This window comes from Notechis scutatus, chromosome 1 (genome assembly GCF_049901735.1).
Source record: "Notechis scutatus isolate UNSWTSFEM ecotype Mainland chromosome 1, rNotScu1.2, whole genome shotgun sequence".
NCBI classification, from domain to species: domain Eukaryota; kingdom Metazoa; phylum Chordata; class Lepidosauria; order Squamata; family Elapidae; genus Notechis; species Notechis scutatus.
The window spans coordinates 50901669-50923404 of NC_142009.1; the positions used below are offsets into that span (position 1 = coordinate 50901669).

At 36.4% G+C, this 21736-nt stretch overlaps 1 protein-coding gene across 2 annotated transcripts in view; it reads left to right on the top strand.

Moving 5' to 3' along the window:
- KCNK2 (potassium two pore domain channel subfamily K member 2) overlaps positions 1-21736 on the top strand; it is an 83993-nt gene that overhangs the window by 53079 nt on the left and 9178 nt on the right. The window contains exons 4-6 of one of the 2 annotated variants that reach the window (XM_087963868.1): positions 5432-5613; positions 8627-8813; positions 15836-15975. In XM_087963868.1, the coding sequence (XP_087819994.1) occupies positions 5432-5613; positions 8627-8813; positions 15836-15975 (509 nt within the window). The remainder of the gene's footprint in view (positions 1-5431; positions 5614-8626; positions 8814-15835; positions 15976-21736) is intronic. The other variant, XM_026680360.2, reaches the window with a different exon arrangement.

Genomic DNA, 21736 nt, shown 5'->3' on the forward strand with positions numbered 1-21736 from the left:
GAAGGTTCAGTGTTGCACATACATACCATTGGCAGAAGGAATATCAGAATCATGAACCAAGATAAACCTAATGCTATCAGAATAGAATGAAACGGTTGCTTCATATTGAAGAAGCATCAGATATATTGTGGACAATAACATTATAAAAGAAATGGAATAATCATCATTGTTAATTAAAAAAATAATCTCAGTGCTTGGATTCAATTAAAAATGATAGAAAAATTCAACCTCATGTGAAGCCAGTCTACAAATTGATTTATGCTTCAATCTTAGATAAAGGGGAGGTGGAAGTTGAAGAGTTTCATGGAAAGTTGCAGCACTGTAACTGCAAAAATAGGAATTCCTCCCCAAGATGGCACCAACGACGGCTGCCTCAGTGAAATGCTCTCTAATGGTTTCTTTATTCCTTATTATTATCTGCAATTCACTATGGATTTCATACTCATGAGACCATCTGCTAAGAATTAGGCAATGTTTCCTTAACGAGCAGCTTTCTGATTCCTCACCCCCACCTGTCTTTGCAAACGTGGAGGAGATTCTAACCAATTCCCTGGTGCTATGGATTACAACAAAGAAAGCAAAGAAGTGACCATGCTGGAAGAGGAGACGAGGTAAACGAGCAGGAATTTTAAACAGAATAAGGAATAGGGGAAAAAAAACTCCTTTCCCTTCAATCTTTCTGACTAATTTATGCTCACTGGCTAACAAGATGGATGAAATTCATCTCTTAAATAGATGGAATTCTGATTTTCATAATTCAGCTGTTCTTTGTTTTACTGAAACTTGGCTTAATCCACAAATTCATGGGGACAACACCATATACATCCCAGGATTTCAGACATTTAGATCAGACAGAATTGAAGAGACATCTGGTAAAACAAAGGGTGGAGGATTATGTTTATATATCAACAACAGCTGGTCTCAGGATATAACGATAATATATAAGTTTTGTGATGAAACTTTACACATCAACTGCAAGCCATTTTACTCTCCATGTGAGTTCTCCTCATTTCTCCTAATAGCTGTGTATGTTCCTCCACAAGCCTGTGTAAACAAGGCATTACAAACTCTTGCTGATCAAATTATGGAAGCTGAAGCCAAACACCCAGGTTCCCTTCCCATCATTTTAGGAGATTTTAATCAAGCAAATTTAAGGAAAGAGCTCCCAAAATATTTCCAGCATGTAAATTGTCCCACCAGAGGCAAAAATACTTTAAACCACTGCTACACAACAGTAAAAGATGCTTATAGGTCTTTACCACAAGCAGCTGTGGGACACTCTGACCACTGCATGATTCACCTTGTACCTGCCTACAGACAAAGACTTAAAACCATTAAACCAACAATTATCAGTGAAGACTTGGTCGGATGAGGCAAAGCTGAAACTCCAGGCCAGCCTTGATTGCACTGATTGGAATGTTTTTGAAGATGCCTCTGCAGATCTATATGAGCTCACAGATATTGTAACATCATATGTTAGCTTCTGCGAAGACTTGTGTACCAACAAGGAACTTTCAAATATATAGTAACAATAAACCTTGGTTCACAGCTAAACTTAAGCAGCTACGTTGTTCCAAAGAGGAAGCCTACAGAAAAGGTGACAGAATGCTATACAATCAGGCCGGAAACATATTAACAAGAGAGATCAGAGCAGCAAAAAGAAGCTACTCTGAAAAGTTAAAGAATCAATTCTCAACAAATGAACCAGCAAACATGTGGAAAACTCTTAAAAACATCACTGGCTTCAGCAAACTTCCTTCCCAGGCAGAAGGAAATCAAGAACTAACAGATGACCTGAATGTGTTTTACTGCAGGTTTGAAAAGAAACTACAGCCACCTATCTCCACAACCCATGTCTCAAACACACCAACAACAGCCAAGCCTCCTATAACTGGCCCCAATCCATTGGGCTCACAACCTCTGGTGATCACAGAAAAAGAAGTGCAAGATCTATTACACAGACAGAAGCCAGGAAAAGCATCAGGGCCAGACAAGATAACTCCTTCTTGCTTAAAAGTCTGTGCTGACCAATTGGCCCCCATCTTCACCCGAATCTTCAATAGATCACTAGAGATGTGCTATGTTCTTTCCTGTTTCAAACATTCCACCATCATCCCAGTGCCAAAGAAGCCCTCCATCAAGGAACTGAATGACTACAGACCAGTTGCTGTAACATCTGTAGTTATGAAAATCTTTGAAAGGCTTGTGCTGTCCCACCTGAAAACCATCACGGATCCGCTGTTACATCCCATGCAGTTTGCATACTGAGCAAATAGATCGACAGATGATGCTGTTAACATGGCTCTGCATTACATCCTACAACACCTTGAATCTCCAAATACCTACGCAAGAGTCCTCTTTGTAGACTTCAGTTCAGCATTCAATACCATCATTCCAAACACTCTTCTAAGTAAATTAAACCAACTAGCAGTACCTGAACATACTTGTAAGTGGATCATAAGCTTCCTAACAGACAGGAAGCAGCAGGTGAAGCTAGGCAGAATCACATCCGATACCTGTACAATCAGCACAAGGCCCCCCCAAGTCTGTGTGCTATCTCCACTTCTCTTCTCCCTATATACCAATGACTGCATCTCAAACGATCCATCTGTTAAAATACTGAAGTTTGCTGATGACACAACAGTGATTGGTCTCATTTGAGACAACGATGAATCTGCATACAGACAGGAGGTTATACAACTTGCCTCATGGTATTACCGGAACAATCTGGAACTGAACACACTCAAAACCGTAGAAATGGTGGTAGACTTTAGAAGAAACCCTCCTATACTACCACCTCTTACAATACTAGACAACACAGTATCAACAGTAGAGACCTTCAAATTTCTAGGTTCTACTATATCACATGACCTAAAATGGACACCTAACATCAAAAACATCATCAAAAAAGCACAACAAAGAACGTTCTTTCTGCGCCAACTCAGAAAGCTCAACCTGCCCAAGGAGCTGCTGATACAGTTCTACAGAGGAATTATTGAGTCTATCATCTGCACCTCTATAACTGTCTGGGTTCTGCAACCCAACAGGACAGACACAGACTTCAGAGGATAATTAGGACTGCAGAAAAACAATTACTACCCACCTGCCTTCAATTGAGGACCTGTATACTGCACGAGTCAAAAAGAGGGCTGTGAAAATATTTACAGACCCCTCACATCCCAGACATAAACTGTTTCAACTCCTTCCCTCAAAACGATGCTATAGACCACTGCACACCAGAACAACTAGACCCAAGAACAGTTTTTCCCCAAAAACCATCACTCTGCTAAACAAATAATTCCCTCAACACTGTTCAACTATTTACAAAGTGTGCACTACTATTACTGTTAATCTTCTCATCACTCCTTATCACCCATCCCCTCCCACTTGACTGTTTCCTAGTATGATTTGATTGTTGATTGTACCCTATGACTATCATTAAGTGTTGTACATTATGATTCTTTATTCTTAATGAATGTACCCTTTCTTTATGTATACTGAGAGTATTTACACCAAGACAAATTTCTTGTGTGTCCAATAACACTTGGCCAATAAAGTATTCTATTCTATTCTATTCTATTCTATTCTATTCTATTCTATTCTATTCTATTCTATTCTATTCTATTCTATTCTATTCTATTCTATTCTATTCTGTATCAAGATAAAAACAAAGAAAGACATCATATCAATTATAGGAGATTGGAATGCCAAGTAGAGTAATAAAATAGCATTTACAATGGTAGAAAAATTTGGACTTGGTTTATGAGTTGAACCAGGAGACAAACTAATACACTTCTATCAAAAAAATCTATTTTTTTTACAATAGATAACATTTTCTAAGAATCTAAAAGAATTTCAGACTTTATGAGATAGACCACACCAAATTAAGCAGACTAGTGTATATACTGTATAGCAAAACATGGATTTGAACTTCATTTAGCATTTATCCAGTATTTCTGACTGAGTAGAGCTAAATGCTCAGTCAGCAAATTCTGGATAGGTGCTAAATGAAGTTCAAATCACAAAACCATGTTTTCAAAATTAAAGAAAACAAAATCTTTTACAAAACTTAAAGAAAGCAAAATAACAGTGCCAGATAACAACCTCAGTAACATTCTATATGGTTATATAGTGACGACAATGTACCAATTTAATTCATTTGATCGATATAGCAGCTGAAGATAAAAGAAATGGATTATAGATTATTGCTATTCATGATTTTAAAAGATACAATGAAGATATATAAGTAAGCATAATATTAAGATCATATATGATAATTTTGATCCAAAAGCTCTGGGATTGCCTAAATTTTAGGGGGTGGGGGAATATTTGGAGTTTGAAGATATATTGTGAGCATTTTCATGAAATAGTTGCTATATAGATGTGGCCAGATAAAAGACCTAGACCCAGAAGGTGTACAAAGCATTGGGACTGGAAGTTCCAATAATTTATTTTCTAACTATGCCTCTGAAATCTACCTGGAGGTGAGAAGTATTGCTGGAAATACAGGCTATGTCTAAGACAGGCCTTTGCCACATGCTACCTGTATGTTTTTTTAAATTAAAATTCTTTAAGAGTTCAATAGAGTAGGAACCTTGGATGGTGCCAAGAATATATTAAATGTTTCATTATTGACCTTGATATCTTGCTTGCATCTTAAATCATATCATTTATAGAAAAGAGATATGCAGTCATTTAAATAACAATTTTGGGGCGGAAATTCGAATATAAGATTGGATCATCCAGTCTATATGAAGTGCTGTGGTGGGGCAGTGGTTTGAATGCAGTATTACAGGCTAATTCTGCTGACTGCCGGAGGTTCAATCCTCACCGGCTCACGGTTGACTCAGCCTTCCATCCTGATGTCAGTAAAATGAGGGCCCAGATTCTTGGAGGCAATATGCTGACTCTGTAAACCACTTACAGAGTGCTGTAAAGCAACATGGGGTGGTATATAAGGCTAAGTGCTATTGCTATGTGCAATTAAAGTTGTAAATCTTGTAGTCAGTGACTATAAATGGACAGTGGAAAAAGAGGATTTGAAATAGTTGGTAGGTGGTATCAGAAATTTTATACAGTAGCTATACATTATTTAAGCTGTCTGAGAACTACTGAAAATTACGTGTAAGAAAATTTTATCTCTGAAATGAATTAAACATATTGCTGAATAAATCTCTATAGAGATTACATTTTGAAGAGAGTAATGGTGTCTTTCCACTATTTGTTTCACCTATGTGAAAAAGATCAATTCTTTGAAGAATTCCCAATGCAGTTCAATTTGAGATGACTTTAGCAATCCAATTAGTATAGAATCTCTGTATTAATCATTTAATTAATGAGATCTATATTCCTATGGAACATTTAAAAAGTGTCCTTATCTGCAGTGCTAATTAGATGTGTAATTTAATGCCTTTAACTGATTTATCAACAGCTCAAGTTGTTTGTAATTTAGGATTTGGGAACATCTCACCACGTACAGAAGGTGGAAAAATATTCTGTATCATCTATGCCTTACTGGGAATCCCTCTCTTTGGTTTTCTGTTGGCCGGAGTTGGAGATCAACTAGGGACCATATTTGGGAAAGGGATCGCCAGAGTAGAAGACACATTTGTTGTGAGTATACATTGCAGTTACATTGTTCTGAAATATGATTAAGTTCTGTTAACTTTGAAAATGTTTTATTACAGATATTTGATTTTGGTCATGCATTCGTGGTTAAAAGTCTGGCATAAAGTAAACTGTACATAACAGTGTATTGATAAAATATTATTTCTTCCTATAAATGTGCCATAGAATGTTGTATTATCTTTAATTTTAAAATAAATTCAGTGTTGCATGCAAACACATGTTCTCTTTCTTATTCATCTTTGTCCCTGTCCACTTTAATAATAAAAACATTGATGGAAAAAGAGATGAAGCATTTAATTATTCACTTAACAGCCTTTCACCTCTAAATACCCTCTTATTTAGCATCAAGAGTTGTGTGTTCATGTGTCCAAACAGACGTTTAAGCCAACAAGGCTAACAGTATGGGTGCATGTCTGTACAAATGATAATAGTGGGGGTAGAAGGATGTGATTTAGATCAAAAGAAAAAAGAGAGGGCTAGTATTCTCACTAGTCTTGAATTTAATGGAGCTTTTCAACTACTTTTCAAACAAATTGCAGGTCCAAATTATATTCATTTGTCTAAACATCTAGTTTGACCTAAAATGTCCCAATTTGGAAGGGATGAGTCTAGTTAGCTCTTGCCTGGGAGACATTCAGAGAATAATCTAGGCTGTAGGCTAGATGGAAAAATCTGAAAACATCTTCAAAAAGCAATGGGAAAATATTTTTGTACTGTGCCAAAAATATAGTAAATATATGGCTGAAGTCCAGGAGTCCTATATTCCAGAAGACAAGCCACACTTGAAAGCAAGCTTGGAAACTGGCATGTATTTATGATGGGTTTATATGATCACTTTTTGCAATTGTCTGACAAGCAGACAGAGAACCCAGACTCATGTTATTAACTTAATAACTGAAATGATTCACTTAACAACTATGGCAAGAAAGGTGATAAAACGGGGCAAAACTCGTTTAACAACTGTCTTGCTTATCAGTGGTTCAGTTATGGTCATAAACCGAGGACTACCTGTACAGTTTTACTCTGTATTTACTCCCAAGTTCTCTTCAGGCAAAATACAAAACAGTGATAGTTACTTGAGCTTCCACATGACTTAGGTCCATTTGAGAGACACAGAGATTTTCCTAGAGCAAACATATGATGATAGAGATCATGTATACCACTTGGTTGTGTGAGGTGTGGTGGCACGATGGTTAGGATGCAGTATCGCAGGCTAACTCTTCCCACAGCCCAGAGTTTGATCCTGGCCGGCCCAAGGTTGACTCAGCCGGCCCCTGGCTGGCCCAAGGTTGACTCAAGGTTGGTAAAATGAGGACTCAGATTGTTGGGGGCAATATACAAATAATACTTATATTATAAACTACTCAGAAAGTGCTGTAAAGCACTATAGAATGGTATATAAGTCTAAGTGCTATTACTATTGGTCCTACGCCAATTATAATAATATTAACAGATCCTAAAGAGTATGTTATGAAGGTACCTTAAATCCATGAGAAAGAATTTTGTGCTGTGGGCACAATGTGATTCTTTTAATCAGGTAGAGAATTGATGGGATTTTCCTCAAAATATCTTTTGGTAAATGTTTGCTGTATTTGAAAGGGTGTCCTATGTCTACATTTTGCAGAACCCCTTTCTAGGTATTCCAATAGGGGCAAGAAACCCCTTTCAGCTTTTTTTACACGTATTTAATATCCTATTTCAAATTTATGATATTTTCCTAAATAAACTATCAACAGTTCAGTAAAACAAGTAATAGGTGGAAGTTTGTTAGAGATGCAGCCTAGAAGTAAGGAGATTTTTTTCTAAAAAGCAGAACAGTTGTGGATGCTCCATTGTGGACAGTGATTTGACCGGGATGGTATAAGGTCATCTGCTTTGAGTAGGGGGTTGGACTAGTAGACCTTCCAGCCCTAAGATACCATGTTCTATGTTGTAATGACTTTGAAGGAAATTCTGTTACTGATATTCAGTACAACAATTATCAGTAGAAATAAATTACTTGAATACAAAATGTATTGAAATCAGATTAGAGTATTTTATCTAACCAATCCAACACTTGACATCATGAAAATTAATGAACATTTTGTATGGCATATAATTTGGTCTTTTTGTTATATCATTTTCTTCTTATGAAATTTTATTCCTATTTTTTATTGGGAGGATCCTTCCTTTCTTGAATAACTGTATATAAAATTTGGTAATAACTGTAGTAGTTTAGCTTCATGCTGTGAATAGCTATTGCAGGTGGAACTATTGAAGAAAGGTAGATTATTCTTGGTATAAACAATTTGTAGTGAAATGCATCCAAATAAATATTCATTTAAATGTTATTTACCTCACCTATCCACCTTACACTGTTTTTTTCCTTTTCCTTTTCTACCTACTGTATTGTTTGTTGACATGATGAATCCCGAAGTGTCTATACATGAAAGAGAATGAAAGTAAATTTGAAATTTAGCTTCCTTCTGCTCCCATTTATTCACTGCACATGGTTGTAATTTCATGGATAGTTACTTGGCATTGAATATCATTGATAGCAATTAAATTCTCCTATATAAATATTCATGGGAGCAGACAAATTTCATGATCAATGCTTGTATGAAGACTTACCCATCTATTTCATTTTTATCGTAAACAATTCCATATATGCTTGGTGGGGTTGATAGTGATTAAATATCCCTATAGACCCACTGTATATCTGCTATAAATACTTTACAGAGAAATGTTGAAAAAGCTTTTTTTAACATTGTGATTTTGTAGTGGCTTTAATCTATTCTGTCACCCTTTGATTACACAGTTAGAACTGTTTAGCCATCTATTTTGATTTAAAACTTTGCAGACAATGTCACCTGGGTTTTAGTAAAAAGATCTACACATTTTTTAAATGTGAAATAATACGTGAAATAATATTACTTTACTTTACTAATAATGGATTCTTTTTTCCCCTCTTTCTTTCTCTTCTTCTATCCCCTGTGTTTATTCTTTCCCCCCATCACAGAAATGGAATGTGAGTCAGACAAAGATCCGCATAATATCAACAATAATATTCATACTGTTTGGCTGCGTTCTGTTTGTTGCTCTTCCGGCAGTCATTTTAAAGCACATAGAAGGCTGGAATACATTAGACGCAATTTATTTTGTAGTTATCACCTTAACAACAATTGGATTTGGTGATTATGTTGCAGGTAATATTTTACCAATTCTATATGGAAAAATAAATCATGTACCTTTATAGTACATAAATGCCTTCAAAGTGTATATTGTTGCAAAAGTGTATATTGTTACACTTTCTCGAAGCCCAGCCATCAATATTGATCTAGCAGTATTTTTTTCCAGTGTGCCAGACTGGTCTCCCTGTTAGAATGAAAGTAAAGACTTTTTGAATGCAACATATTTGCCCCATTCAAAGATTTATTTGTGTCCCAAACCTTAAAACTTGAACCTTGCTTCAAGTTTACTACATGTTTTACAAAACATTTCCCATGAGAAATACCATTCAATTAATTAATTAACTATCTTTAAAACAGTGAAATAAGGTACCATCAAATTTTTAAGTGCTATTGTATGAGATTACCTGAATGATGATATAGATCAATATCCAAACATTAAAAATGAGTGATGTCTTGAAAAGTTCCTAAATCCTATGAGTTTCCATTGCTCTCATCCCCAAGATCTCTTAGAAGACATTGACATTCTGAAATTTCACAAAAAAAATATCATGACACGACATTGAAATTTCATAATAGTTTTTACATTCAATATGCACATGTTATCTGGGAATTTCATGGGTGTTTGTGGGCACAATCTTGCAGTTTCTGTTTGGAAATTAAGCTAAATTGCTTTCTCGATTCTGTTAAATATTCAGGTGAGAAGAAATTAGGATCTCTATAATTTGTGGTTTATAAGATTGTATCACATTTGTAGATTAGTGTAACACTCTTGTATATACCACTGTACATAGATAGATCCATACTATGCACAGTATGGATCTATCTACTTGCTTCTTCAGTTTTCCTACTTGCTGTGTTCAACTGATGATTCTTACCTCCAGCAATTATCTTATTTATGCAGATTTATTTTCATGCTGCCACTACATATTATATAAGATGGCACATAATCAATTTGCAAAAAAAGAATGTTGTTGCACTATTAGTTTATATCAAGCAAAGAAAGTGTATAAACTTGACAATCAGGCTCATATTCATGCCTTATCATTAATATATATGGGATAGATCATAAAGGCCAGTGTTTGTATGTATGGATATAGTGTGCTGTTATATTTTATATTATTATTTCCATATAATACATGTTTAGTTTGTAAGATGAAAATGGCATCACTAACATATTTTTTCCCCAGCCTGAATGTTTACTTTTTCCTATGTATAAAGCTGTCAGATATACACTGGATTCCATATCTATTTTTAAAAGTCCAGTGATTCTCATGCACTAATATGTATTATAGGGAAATGGACCTAGTTGGACTTGCTTTAAAACTGGTGTCTTTTTCAGAGCAAGAACATTAATATTTTTGTCTTGTTTTTATGCACTAAAATGTATATCCTGGTTATGTCTATAGTAAGAACAGTATATACCAAAGGCCACTTAACTGAACCTGGAACACCAAGTACGTTAGTAGTCTCTATCATTATACATTAATATAATGATTTGTCCCTGCAGCTCTCGCTGTTTTTATAGTTTTCATTACTATAAAGAAAAACACAGTGATTAGTATCGGTTCTGTGCATCAGCGCTGTTAATTGTTTTTTCTTTTTTTTGCTATGCCTTACCATCTTTTGAAATAGATGGATGGATGGATGGGAGGGAAGGAAGAAAGAAGGAAGGAAATAGAATTTAAGAAGAACAAGTTCCTATGTACAGAAGGGGGTAGGACAACCTAAATGGTAGAAGATGGGACTTTGAGACCAACATGCTTAGAGGTGGTTTCTCACACCAAGGGAGGTTGTTCCTCCTCTTCCTCATGTCTCCAGGCAGGGCAAACACCCCACCACATGCTTAATTTCTAGGATATTGACAGGGGATCTTTGCTGCTGTATCTTCACCCTTCTAAACCAACTAACAGGTTAATTCCTGTTGCTCATCCAGGATGAGGGAAGAAATGCTCTATCTTAGAAAAGATTAGTTATCATGAACCTGACAGAATTACCTAGACAGTACCACCAAGGTCAAAATAATAACTTCCAATACTGTATTTCAAATTCCCAAGTGCTTTAAAAAGAGAAAGGGGGAAAATAGAAATGTTTGGACTTTTAGTCTTCTGTGTAATTAAAAACAACAGCAAAAAATAAATAAATAAGTACAGCTCAGTTTTACTATACTGCAATTTTTAATGTGTGTGTGTGTGTGTGTGAAAAAAATAAATTATAACTTGAATTGCTGGTTTATATATCCTGTCTTTTCATAGAAGAAAGAAACATTCAATGCATGGATAAAGAGAGAAAGTGTCAGGCTGGCCCCAGCTAGGTCCCTAGGAAAGAAAGTCCCTCAATTCCATTTGATTGAAGTGATAGGCTCTTTTACTAAGGATTAGTGGTTGCAGCAGAAGCAGGCTAGAACTAATGTTCCCTCACAGAGTTACAGATTTTCCCCTTCTCCCCAGCCCCCCCCCCCCTTGACCAGTTTGTTTTCATCCAATGGTGTGCCATATAACTGTTTGGGGAACCGCTCAAATGTTAAGTCCCACTTGGTGCAGTTCACATTCCTGTCTTAGGCTCTGTGGCCTTGAAGACTAGAACGAGCTGGCTCTCACATCTCTGTTTCTGTCACCACTTCCCCTCTGGCTCCTCTTGACCCTCTATATGCTAATTGCTTACTTCCTCTTCCCCCCAGCCACCTAGCAAGTTATGGCAGATGACAGAGAGTACAAGGAAATAGGAATCAGAATTAATTCAGATAAAAAGTTTTATCCACTGTATCTGAAGAAATTCAGGTATCCTTCCGAATTTCAGCCTCTGATTTTCCCTAGATGAACAGAAGTGTGAAGTGGAAATCAATGTTTAATTTAACTGATCTTGGAATCTGATGCCTTGCTGGAAAATAGTACCATCACCTCTAAATATAGGATCAGGTTGCCAAGCAGGTTTTGGCTACTGTTGATAGCAGACTAAATGTTTTGTTTGCATTTCCAAGATTTTATTTGAAAGTCTGATGCATTCTGTTTATAATGCTTCTGGCTTATTTATTTATTTATTGCAGCATTTATGCCCTGCCAGATTTAAATACATCCATAATTAGTGTCAGTAGATTGCTTCTTAGGTTTAATACATTGGTCCTGATGATCGGATTGCCCACTGGTTGAGGATTGGAGCAGTAGCCTGGAATATTAAGAGGAAGATTTAAGCAATTTCACTCATTTACTGGAATGAATGAAATTGCTTAACTTGTAATAGAAAGTACTATTAAACATGCAAGAGAGCTTTTACCTCATGTTGCCATGAAATGCCAAAAATACAGGTACTCATCAACTTATGTCCTTAGTGGAATCTGCCTGTTATGGTCGTCAGTCATGGTGTTTGCAAAGTAGATCATCATGTGATAGATTCCATCTTATGTCCTTTTTCTGCAGTGGTCATTAAGCAAACCTATTAGCAAAAATGCTATCAGACATTTTTGTTGAAAACTGGAAGTTAACTGGGTTTTGGCAAAAGCAAACATGGCCATGTGATTGCAAGACACTGCAAATGGCTGCAAATGAGAGCTGGTTGCTGAGCACCTGAAATGCGATCGTATGACTATGGGAGGGTGAGAGTCCATAAGAACTTTGGAACTGGGTTGTGAGTACCCTGTTAGTGGTCCATCTTAATTCTGAACAGTCATCAAGCAACTGGTCATAATTTGAAGAGTACCTGCATTTTGTGCTTCAATCATTTGAGTTAGTTGCTTTATTATTAGATGACACAGAAGGGAGATGCAGAAACAGGCATCAATCATAAAAGCAATTCAGGGAATAATCATTCTTATGTTTTAGTAATTGTTTGCCAGTGTTACTTAGATAATAAAAGTTTCAGGATGCAAGAAAAGAAAAAAGATAAACAAATTACAATAAAATTAAAATGCAGTGGACCTGAATACATTGTGAATTAAACACTAAATTTCTAAAATGCTTAGTGGGAAAAGAGTGAGAATGCTAAAGAGAGAGAAAGTAAATGATTACTAAAAGGGAGTCAACCTATTCTCCAAAGCATCTTAAGGCAGGACAAGAAACAGATGGAAACTGATCAAGGGGAGAGAAGCAACCTAGAACTAAGAAAAAATTTCCTGACAGTTAGAACAATTAATCAGTGGAATAACGTGCCTTCAGGAGTTGTGGATACTTTAACTCTGGAAGTTTTAAAGAAGACGTTGGACAACCATTTATCTGAAATGGTATACAGTTTCCTGCCTGAGCAGGGGATTGGACTAAAAGACCTCCAAGGTCCCTTCCAACTCTGTTATTCTGTTATTAAAAAAGAAATAAAAACCTTCCTTCTGCAGAACCTTAAGAATTTCAGAGAGAGAGAGAGAGACTGAGCTGCAAGAATAAACGATCTATGTTCAAGGCAGGAGCTGAGCTCTCTTTGCCCCTTCTTAGATAATGCTCCTCAATGATGAAAGGGCTCAGGTGTTAAGCTCCACCTCTAGGCTGCAGTAATTGGGAAAACCCAGGAAAAAGGGACGGCCACATAGCCCCTCCTTCCAGCAACAGGCTTGAGTTCCCAAGAGTTCCCACCTTACCACCTCAGTCAACTCAAAGTACTCCTTTCCACACAATCTCACTTTCCATTGCCAACGCCCCCCCAAAATATCTCTTGTGCAGAACATATCTGAGCTGTGTCACACCATGCATTTCAGCAGCCAGATATTGTAGTCCTACCCCATATGGTCAGAATTGTTGAATACTCTAAGCAATGGGAGCCCAGGAAGCCTTGTGTGCTAAAAATATTTATCTCCTGCCTTCATTTTATTTATGCCACGGTCTGTATTGCAGATGGGATTCTTATCTACTGTATTTAAGGAAATTCTACCATAATATATCACAGTAAGCCACCATCTCAGTAGACAGCAGGGTTATACCTATTATTGGTTCTAAATATTGTGCCAAATATGATGATAGAAAGCTTAATCGCAGCTGGAATATAACTGGTTCCCCTGCTGTGGAAGGACAAGTAGTTTCTGAATTCTTTTCTGTTTTCTGAGCAGCATACAAAATAGCTTTCTATTTATCCAAGGCAATGTTTCTCAACCTGAGCAACTTTAAAATGTGTGGCCTTTGACTTCAAATGCACACATCTTAAAGTGTAGAGAAACACTGATCCAAGGAATGAGGATGATGGTCACAGAATAACAGAGTTTGAAGAGACTTCAGAAGCCCTCTAGTCACCCCCCTATATTATTTTAGACGGTTGTCCAGTCTCTTCTTTAAAGCCTCCAGTGATGGAGCACCCACAATTTCTGGAGGCAAGTTGTTCCACTGGTTAACTGTTCTCACTGTTAGGAAATTTCCCCTTAGTTGGTTATCTTCTTGATTAGTTTCCAGAAGGCAATAGTGGTATTGCATTCTTGTGCTTTGGAAAATAGGTTGCCTCCCTCTTCTTTGTGGCAACCCCTCAAATATTGACCATTGCTATCATGTCATCCCTAGTCTTTCTTTTCACTAGACTAGCCATACCCAATTTCTGCAACCATTCCTCATAAGTTTTAGCCTCCACGTCACTAATCTTCGTTGCTCTTCTCTGCACTCTTTCCAGAGTGTCAATTCTTCTTCTTCAATAATTTTATTCTTCTTCTTCGATGTTTTATTAGGATTTTCAATACAGTAAAAGATTAAAAAATAAGAGAAAAATTAGAAAGAAAAAGATTAAAAATAAGAAAAAAGAAAGTAAAAAAGAAAGAAAACACAGAAACATGTCTTCCCCCTTCTTTCTATTGTGTAATTTTCATCTTAACACTTTTTCCTTCATCTTTAACTCTTTTAATCCTCAAATCTATAAATCATAAAATGATGATTATACCATCCTTATGTCCTTTTTCTTGCTTTTATTTCTTAATTGTATCTCTATCCATTGATGATTTAATGATTCATGGAGTTTTATTCACTCTAGTATTTAGTAGAGTGTATTTAATATTTAGATAGGAAAATTATTCATTGCATCCTTCCCTAACTACAGTATTCACATGGTCTTAGAACTAAGAGAAGCAATCAACAGTTAATTGATACAGCTTTTAGTCCCCCACTCCCCCCAAAAAATAGGCATTAAAAACAGTAAAAGCAACATAAAGTACAAGCTGTGGCTTGTATATCTCTAAAACTAATTGCTCAGTACAATCATTTGGTGTATTTTGGGTCTCTCCTCTCTAAAGCCTCTCTCTCATCGGTGGGAATCATCTCCATGAGAAATGAGTCTATTGCCTTTTAGTATAAATGCCTATTGTAAATCTTACTAATTCTGTTAACCAGTTTGTTTTGCTAATAACATGCTGGCAGGTCTTTCCCTTCCTTTCTTAAAATTTGAGAGAATTACTGTTAATTTCCAGTGTTTGAGGACTCTGTCAATACAAGTACATCAATAAAATAAAAATGGAAGGTTTGGAAAAAGGAAGGTTGCTGTGTTCCTATGTTGCTAGTAGAACTGGTGGTTGGAGCTGGGTGATTGGAGGGAGCTGCTAGAAAGTTCACAGATCTCCTTTTATCAGTATCATTAGTTTTTGGCATTGCTGGTTTGTTAGGTGGTTGTTTGAATGAAATTGATGGAGGAAACTGGGTAAGAACATGGATTGTTAGAAGGTTGACTTTCCATGAACATTAAAAATAGAAGGTATGATCATAGGTTGATCCTTGCAATTATAGAAGAATAATTTGGTCAGATCCTTCTGAGTAAGACTTTACCAGTTTAATGGAGAAAATGTTCAGTTTCAAAGCAGAAGCAGATGCTCCTGAAAAAGAAATGCACATTCATAGAATACCCAATTACAGTTTAACATTATGTTCAAAAACCTATTGATTTAAAAACAAGTTATCTTTACACTGAAATTGTATTAAAGATCTAAACTGCTTGGAATATAATTCAATCTGTTGATTTAATATTGAGTTGACTTTGGTCTTACCTGTGTTGTTCTATGAAGTTAATAACTTTTAATATATAGTAAAGAAGTATGAATAACTGGTAACAGGTATCCAATACAAACCTATATTTATTTGATTTATTTTTAGGGGGATCAGATATTGAATATTTTGACTTTTACAAACCAATTGTGTGGTTCTGGATTCTGGTGGGTCTTGCATATTTTGCTGCTGTCTTGAGCATGATTGGCGATTGGCTAAGAGTTATATCCAAAAAGACCAAGGAAGAGGTAAGGATCTCCCAAGGAATTTGCAAAGATTTTATTAATACCATTACATTTTAATGAGTTTTATCCCTTGCTGTTCTCATAAATAACCTAGATTGGACATTCATATTTCATCAGTATTATTTGTATTAGTATTTATTCTTATTATTGATTCAGTGTTTTACCTCACTGCAATCCAACAGACAATGAATGGCTTACCAGTAGAATAAACAAAAATACCAAAATTTAAAAAAATGAAAACCCATAATATCCAAATAAAGAGGACAATGACCCAAATGACATTTGAAAAGGTTGGATTTTCAACATTTTCTAGAAGGTGTCCAAGGTAAGTATGGACCTTACCACAACCAGAGATTATTCTGGCACTACCACTGAAAAACAATCCAATTGTCTGACCTTCCTCCAATCCCATAAAAGTGAGGAACAATCATCTATTTCTTCTGCCATAATTGTAATCCACTTCTGTAGGAAGATATGGTGCAGTAGGTAATTGAACCCCAAGCCATAAAAAGGTTTATGGGTTAACACCAACACTTTAAATTTCACTTTGACAGCATCCTCAGAGCAGTCTGAGTTCATGATGTATAGCTGGGTATCATCTCAAATAGCTAAATGGCATCTCCCAGTGGCTTTATATAGAAAGAGGGAGAAAACTGATCCCTGAAGTACAATACAAAGGAGGAACCACTAAGTTGATTTCTCCTCCCCTATCACTACTGAATGGAACCATCTACCAATATAGAAGTAGAACTACTACTCCCAATCTCTAAAGACAGTCCATGATGATATCATGATTGATGAGAAGTTGTTTAATACCAGGATAGACAAACCAACTCTGTCCAAGTCATGCCAAAAGCCATCAATCTCAGCAACCAATGAGGTCCCAAAGTCACTCAGCTGGGTTTCATCTGCTGCTTTCATCATGCTGACAGTTGCTGCTAGGTTTAGCATCTGTATAAGTATAAATATTTCTCCATAAGTATTTTTTTATCTGTATAAATACCTTGATCACATTTGGAATTCTCTTTGCTGATCAATGAGCTCTGTCCCCATGCAATAGTATTACATATGCAGAAACAATTTTAAAGATAAAGTCCTTGACCTGTGAAAATCAAAAGCTTTAAAATTCAATCAAGAGAATGGTTTATCAAAATGTATTATGAGTGGCAAAATCATGTTCTCTGCACCATGAGTTCATACCTTTGGATCAGGGAGTTTCACATAGCAAATGAATTCCTCAATATCTTTGGTTACCACTTACTTAGCATATATTGAATAGGAAAATTATCAAAGCTTATGATTTAGGATGAGTTTAAATATCAGAAGCATTTGGATGTTTCATTACCTTGTTTTATTTGCAATCCATATACTTCATTTTGTACTTCATTTTGTAATATTGTGAAGTAATTAGCCTCAGGAATGGACCTATGAGTTCAACTGAAAGTCAGCTACTAAATTAGATCTAGTTGTAATTCATTTAAGTTATATTTTTTAAAATACTAGCCTGGGTATTTGAGTGAATCTTCTACATTTCTAGATATAGAGAGCATGTAATAGACACCAGTAATAGACATCATGTAATAGACATGCATTATAGCTAAATAGTATTACATGCTTTTGAATCAATAGCAAAAATATGTAATTGTACAGATAGAAATAAGTCATTTCAACAATCATGCTATTTCTGTAAAGTTCACAGCTTGTTTTAGCACTATTTATTGAGGAACATGTACATATATCAATTGTAAAATCACAGTTGATATTAATCTAACTCATAAATCAGTATTTTGATTAATTATGAAAGAGATTTCAGTTCCAGATGATAATTATATAGTTAGTGATTGACAGTGATTTCTTCCTTCCTTCCTTCCTTCCTTCCTTCCTTCCTTCCTTCCTTCCTTCCTTCCTTCCTTCCTTCCTTCCTTCCTTCCTTCCTTCCTTCCTTCCTTCCTCCCTCCCTCCCTCCCTCCCTCCCCCCCTCTCTCTCTGCAGGTAACTCTTAGACAATAATGGTACTATGCTTGAATTTTACAAGAGAAATGCTCTCCCGAGATACTATTTTTTCAGCTGATAGGTTTTGCAGGGTATTTTAAGAAAAACGAAAACATATTTTCAATCTTATAATAAAAATAGTCATCTGACACATACTCCATTTGGATTGAGTATTGATTTATATGGATCTATATTTCAAAATTGTTCAGAAATTTCAATGGGTCCAGAATATCCTAGCTAAATTATTGACTGGTTGCTACAAATATATAACTCCATTCATTGCCTATCTTTCCTTTGCAAAAATCAAAAATGCTGTTATAATTTGTAAAGTTCTATGTGGCTTGATATAAAATGATATACTTCCTTATCAGATTTGAAGATGTTGAAAGGTCTTTTTATTTTATTATCACCACCATAAAAGAGGCAGAGGCAATGCAAGACAGCGCCTTCTCAATTACTTTTTCTAGGCATTGGAACTTTTTGTCAAGAGAGATCAAGCTTTGCTTTTGTCATCCTTCTTGGAGGGAGGGAGAAGTAGGTTTTTTAAATCTAGGATAATCTTTGGAGTAGAGGTTTTGGTGATGGCAAGAGATTATCACTTGTTTTATTGATGGAATTTTTTATTTGTTTTAATGGTGTTCCATTATTTTGATATCTTTGATTTTTATCATCACAAGCAGTACAGATATAAGTCACTATAATCAGTGAGAATTTTTCAGTTGATTTCATAGAGAGATGAATTTTACAAAAGGGTTGGTTAATTCTATAGGGAAAGAAAAGGGAAGCCAAGAAATATCAAGTGCATCTTGACATCAATATCACTACTTCTTGGCACCTATTTTACTACTAAATCCACCTTCACAAAGATTTGTAATATAGAGTTACAAAAATATTTAAGGGTTGTTAGACTCCAATGGTATCCCTGCTATCTAATTTTAACAATGACCACTTTAATCTGATTCAGGTAAAGGTTTCCTGGTACAGTCATTTCTGACTCTAGGGTGTGGTGCTCATCTCCATTTCTTAGCCAAGGGAGCCAACATTGTCTAAAGACATTTCTATGGTCATGTGATCAGCCTGACTATACACCAAAGGCACACAGAATGCTGTTACCTTACCACCATAGTGATATCAATTTACCTACTTGCATTTTCATGCTTATGAACTGCTAAGTGGGCAGGACCTAGGACAAGTAACAGGAACTCACCCCGTTTCCTGACACTTGAGTCTCAAACCCAGGCTGTCAGCATCAGCAAAATCAACTAGCGTCAAATTCATGTATAAGGGGGAGAGAGGTTGGATTTGAACACGAGTTTCTCCAAAGCTAATCTGCTAGTAACTACTGCAATTCATTACATACGACTTGTTGTCATGACTAACTAGTGCAACATGGTGTATCATAAAACAATAATTTGGAACCAAGGTATCTCAAATAATCTACCTTATTGAATGTGCCCAAAATCTGGAACCCATGTCTCCCTAGGGAATAAAATTTGGGAAAGTTGTGACTGCTTCAGTGCTACTAGCTCCTGCTGGACTGCTGGGCTGCTGCTGTGGTCACGTGATCTTTTTTGCCCACCCATGTTCATAACAGAACAGACTACAGGTTATCTGGTTATTTGTAAAACATTTGCTGCTTGCTTGGAGTAAGCTTGAAAGAGGAAAAACTTTGTAAGATCTTTGCTGGAATACAAAAAAAAAAAAAATGGTGAAAGGCAAAATAAACTTTTAATTGTCTATGAAACGGCTTATTTAAAAATCAAAAATCAAACAAACAATCCTTATTCTGACTATTCCAGAAGAATAGAATGTTATAAAGAATAGCTATGATCTATAGATACATATTTTTCTTTTTTATGATATGAAATTGTTATTATAGTTTTCTGATATTGTATATCAGGGGTCGCCAACCTTTTGGACCTCAGGGACCACACACTCATAATTTGAAATCTCCCGGACCACTAATATGCATTTGACTGACGGTAGCTTGCTGACGTTGGTGGGAAAGTCAGTCCCATATTCCAGAGCTGCCATAGTCACAGGGCTAGCCCCTTGGTCATCCCAGAGCAGCTCCTCCACCCGGTTGCACTGGCCTGCCATGGACTGGAAGAGCTGCTCTGGGATGACCAAAGGGCCAGTCTTGTGACTGCTGCAGCTCTGGAATATGGGACCGACTTTCCCATCCAATGTCAGCAAGCTATCTGGGGCGGATTTCCCTCCCCCACCGTTGGTCTTACCTTCTAGTTCCAGCTCACGTGGCTCTCCTCAAGGTTTGTGCTCGGCCGAAGGGTGGGGGCCAGCAGGTTGGCAGGCCATGTGGGTGGTGCAGCCTTGTGTTCCCTAGCAGCCTGGATTAATTCCTTTGGGGGGGGGGAGGGGACATTTCTCTACAGATCACCAAAATTTTCTCACGGACCACCAATGGTCCTGGCCCACCGGTTGGCGACCACTGTTCTATATCACAGGAATATATTTGTTTATGGGGATAGCTGAGGGATACAGGTACACATTCTGCCTGGAGTCATCCATGTGATTTAGGCTCCAAAAGCATAATGAGCGTCAATCATTATAAAACTTCATACTCATTTAGATGGATTATAAACCATAGAGCTTTCTAAATTTGGTTCCTCGGGTATTCACCCTCACTTAAATGCACTGGGGACAGGGAGTTGGAGAAAATAAAGATCAGAAACTTATTAAAGGTCACTAAGAATATTATATTTTCAACTTGAAGAAATTCCTCTACAAAACAAGAGTGGAACAACTTTGTTAGCCAAGTATCCAGTTGGCACAAGAACCCTGCTTTCTAGTGACTCCATCTGAGTCATCTGTTTTTGAAATAGAAGCACACTCAGCAGTCCCCAAGATATTGAAAAAAAATATTCTGGAAAGTAAAGGCAGCACACACTCTATTCTAGTCTTCTGCCTGACTAATGTGATACAAATATTCTTTCTAGTTAGCTTGATGTAGTCTCAGGAGGATAATGAGAAGTTTTACTTTTAAACAGCTGACAAAAAAGATCAAGCTACTAAATTAGATCTAGTTGTAATTCATTTAAGTTATATTTTTTAAAATACTAGCCTGGGTATTTGAGTGAATCTTCTACATCTCCCGCACACACACACACCCCCTGCGCATGCACGCCAGATATCCGACAATCAGCTGTAGGGCGGTGGCATGCATGCATGCACAGTGGGGCTCTTCCGGGCAACCTCTTGCATGCCAGGGGAAATGGTTCTGCGTGCCACATCTGGCACGTGTGGCATAGGTTCACCAACACGGGTATAAGGATATATAATTTTGTATAATGAACAACTAAATGAAAAATAATTTGCGTACTTCCTGTGGGAACATTGAAGTAAACATCTATTACTCATTCCATTCTGTCTATACTGTCTATACTATACTATAAATACTGAGAGCATTTGCACCAAGACAAATTCCTTGTGTGTCCAATCACACTTGGCCAATAAAGAATTCTATTCTATTCTATTCTATTCTATTCTATTCTATTCTATTCTATTCTATTCTATTCTATTCTATTCTATTCTATTTTATTAAGAATTCTATATAGATCTGTTAAACTATGTGGTATCTATTAAATAATGCTTATTATTCAGATCACATATTCATGAGGCTTAGTTTGTTAATATTTATCTGTTCATCAGATTTGTTATAGCTGCCCTACTCCAATGTAGTCGGGGTAGTGTACAGAACCCCCCAAATTAAAAATCCATAAAAAAGAGATAAAACACAAAAAATGCAGAGAGA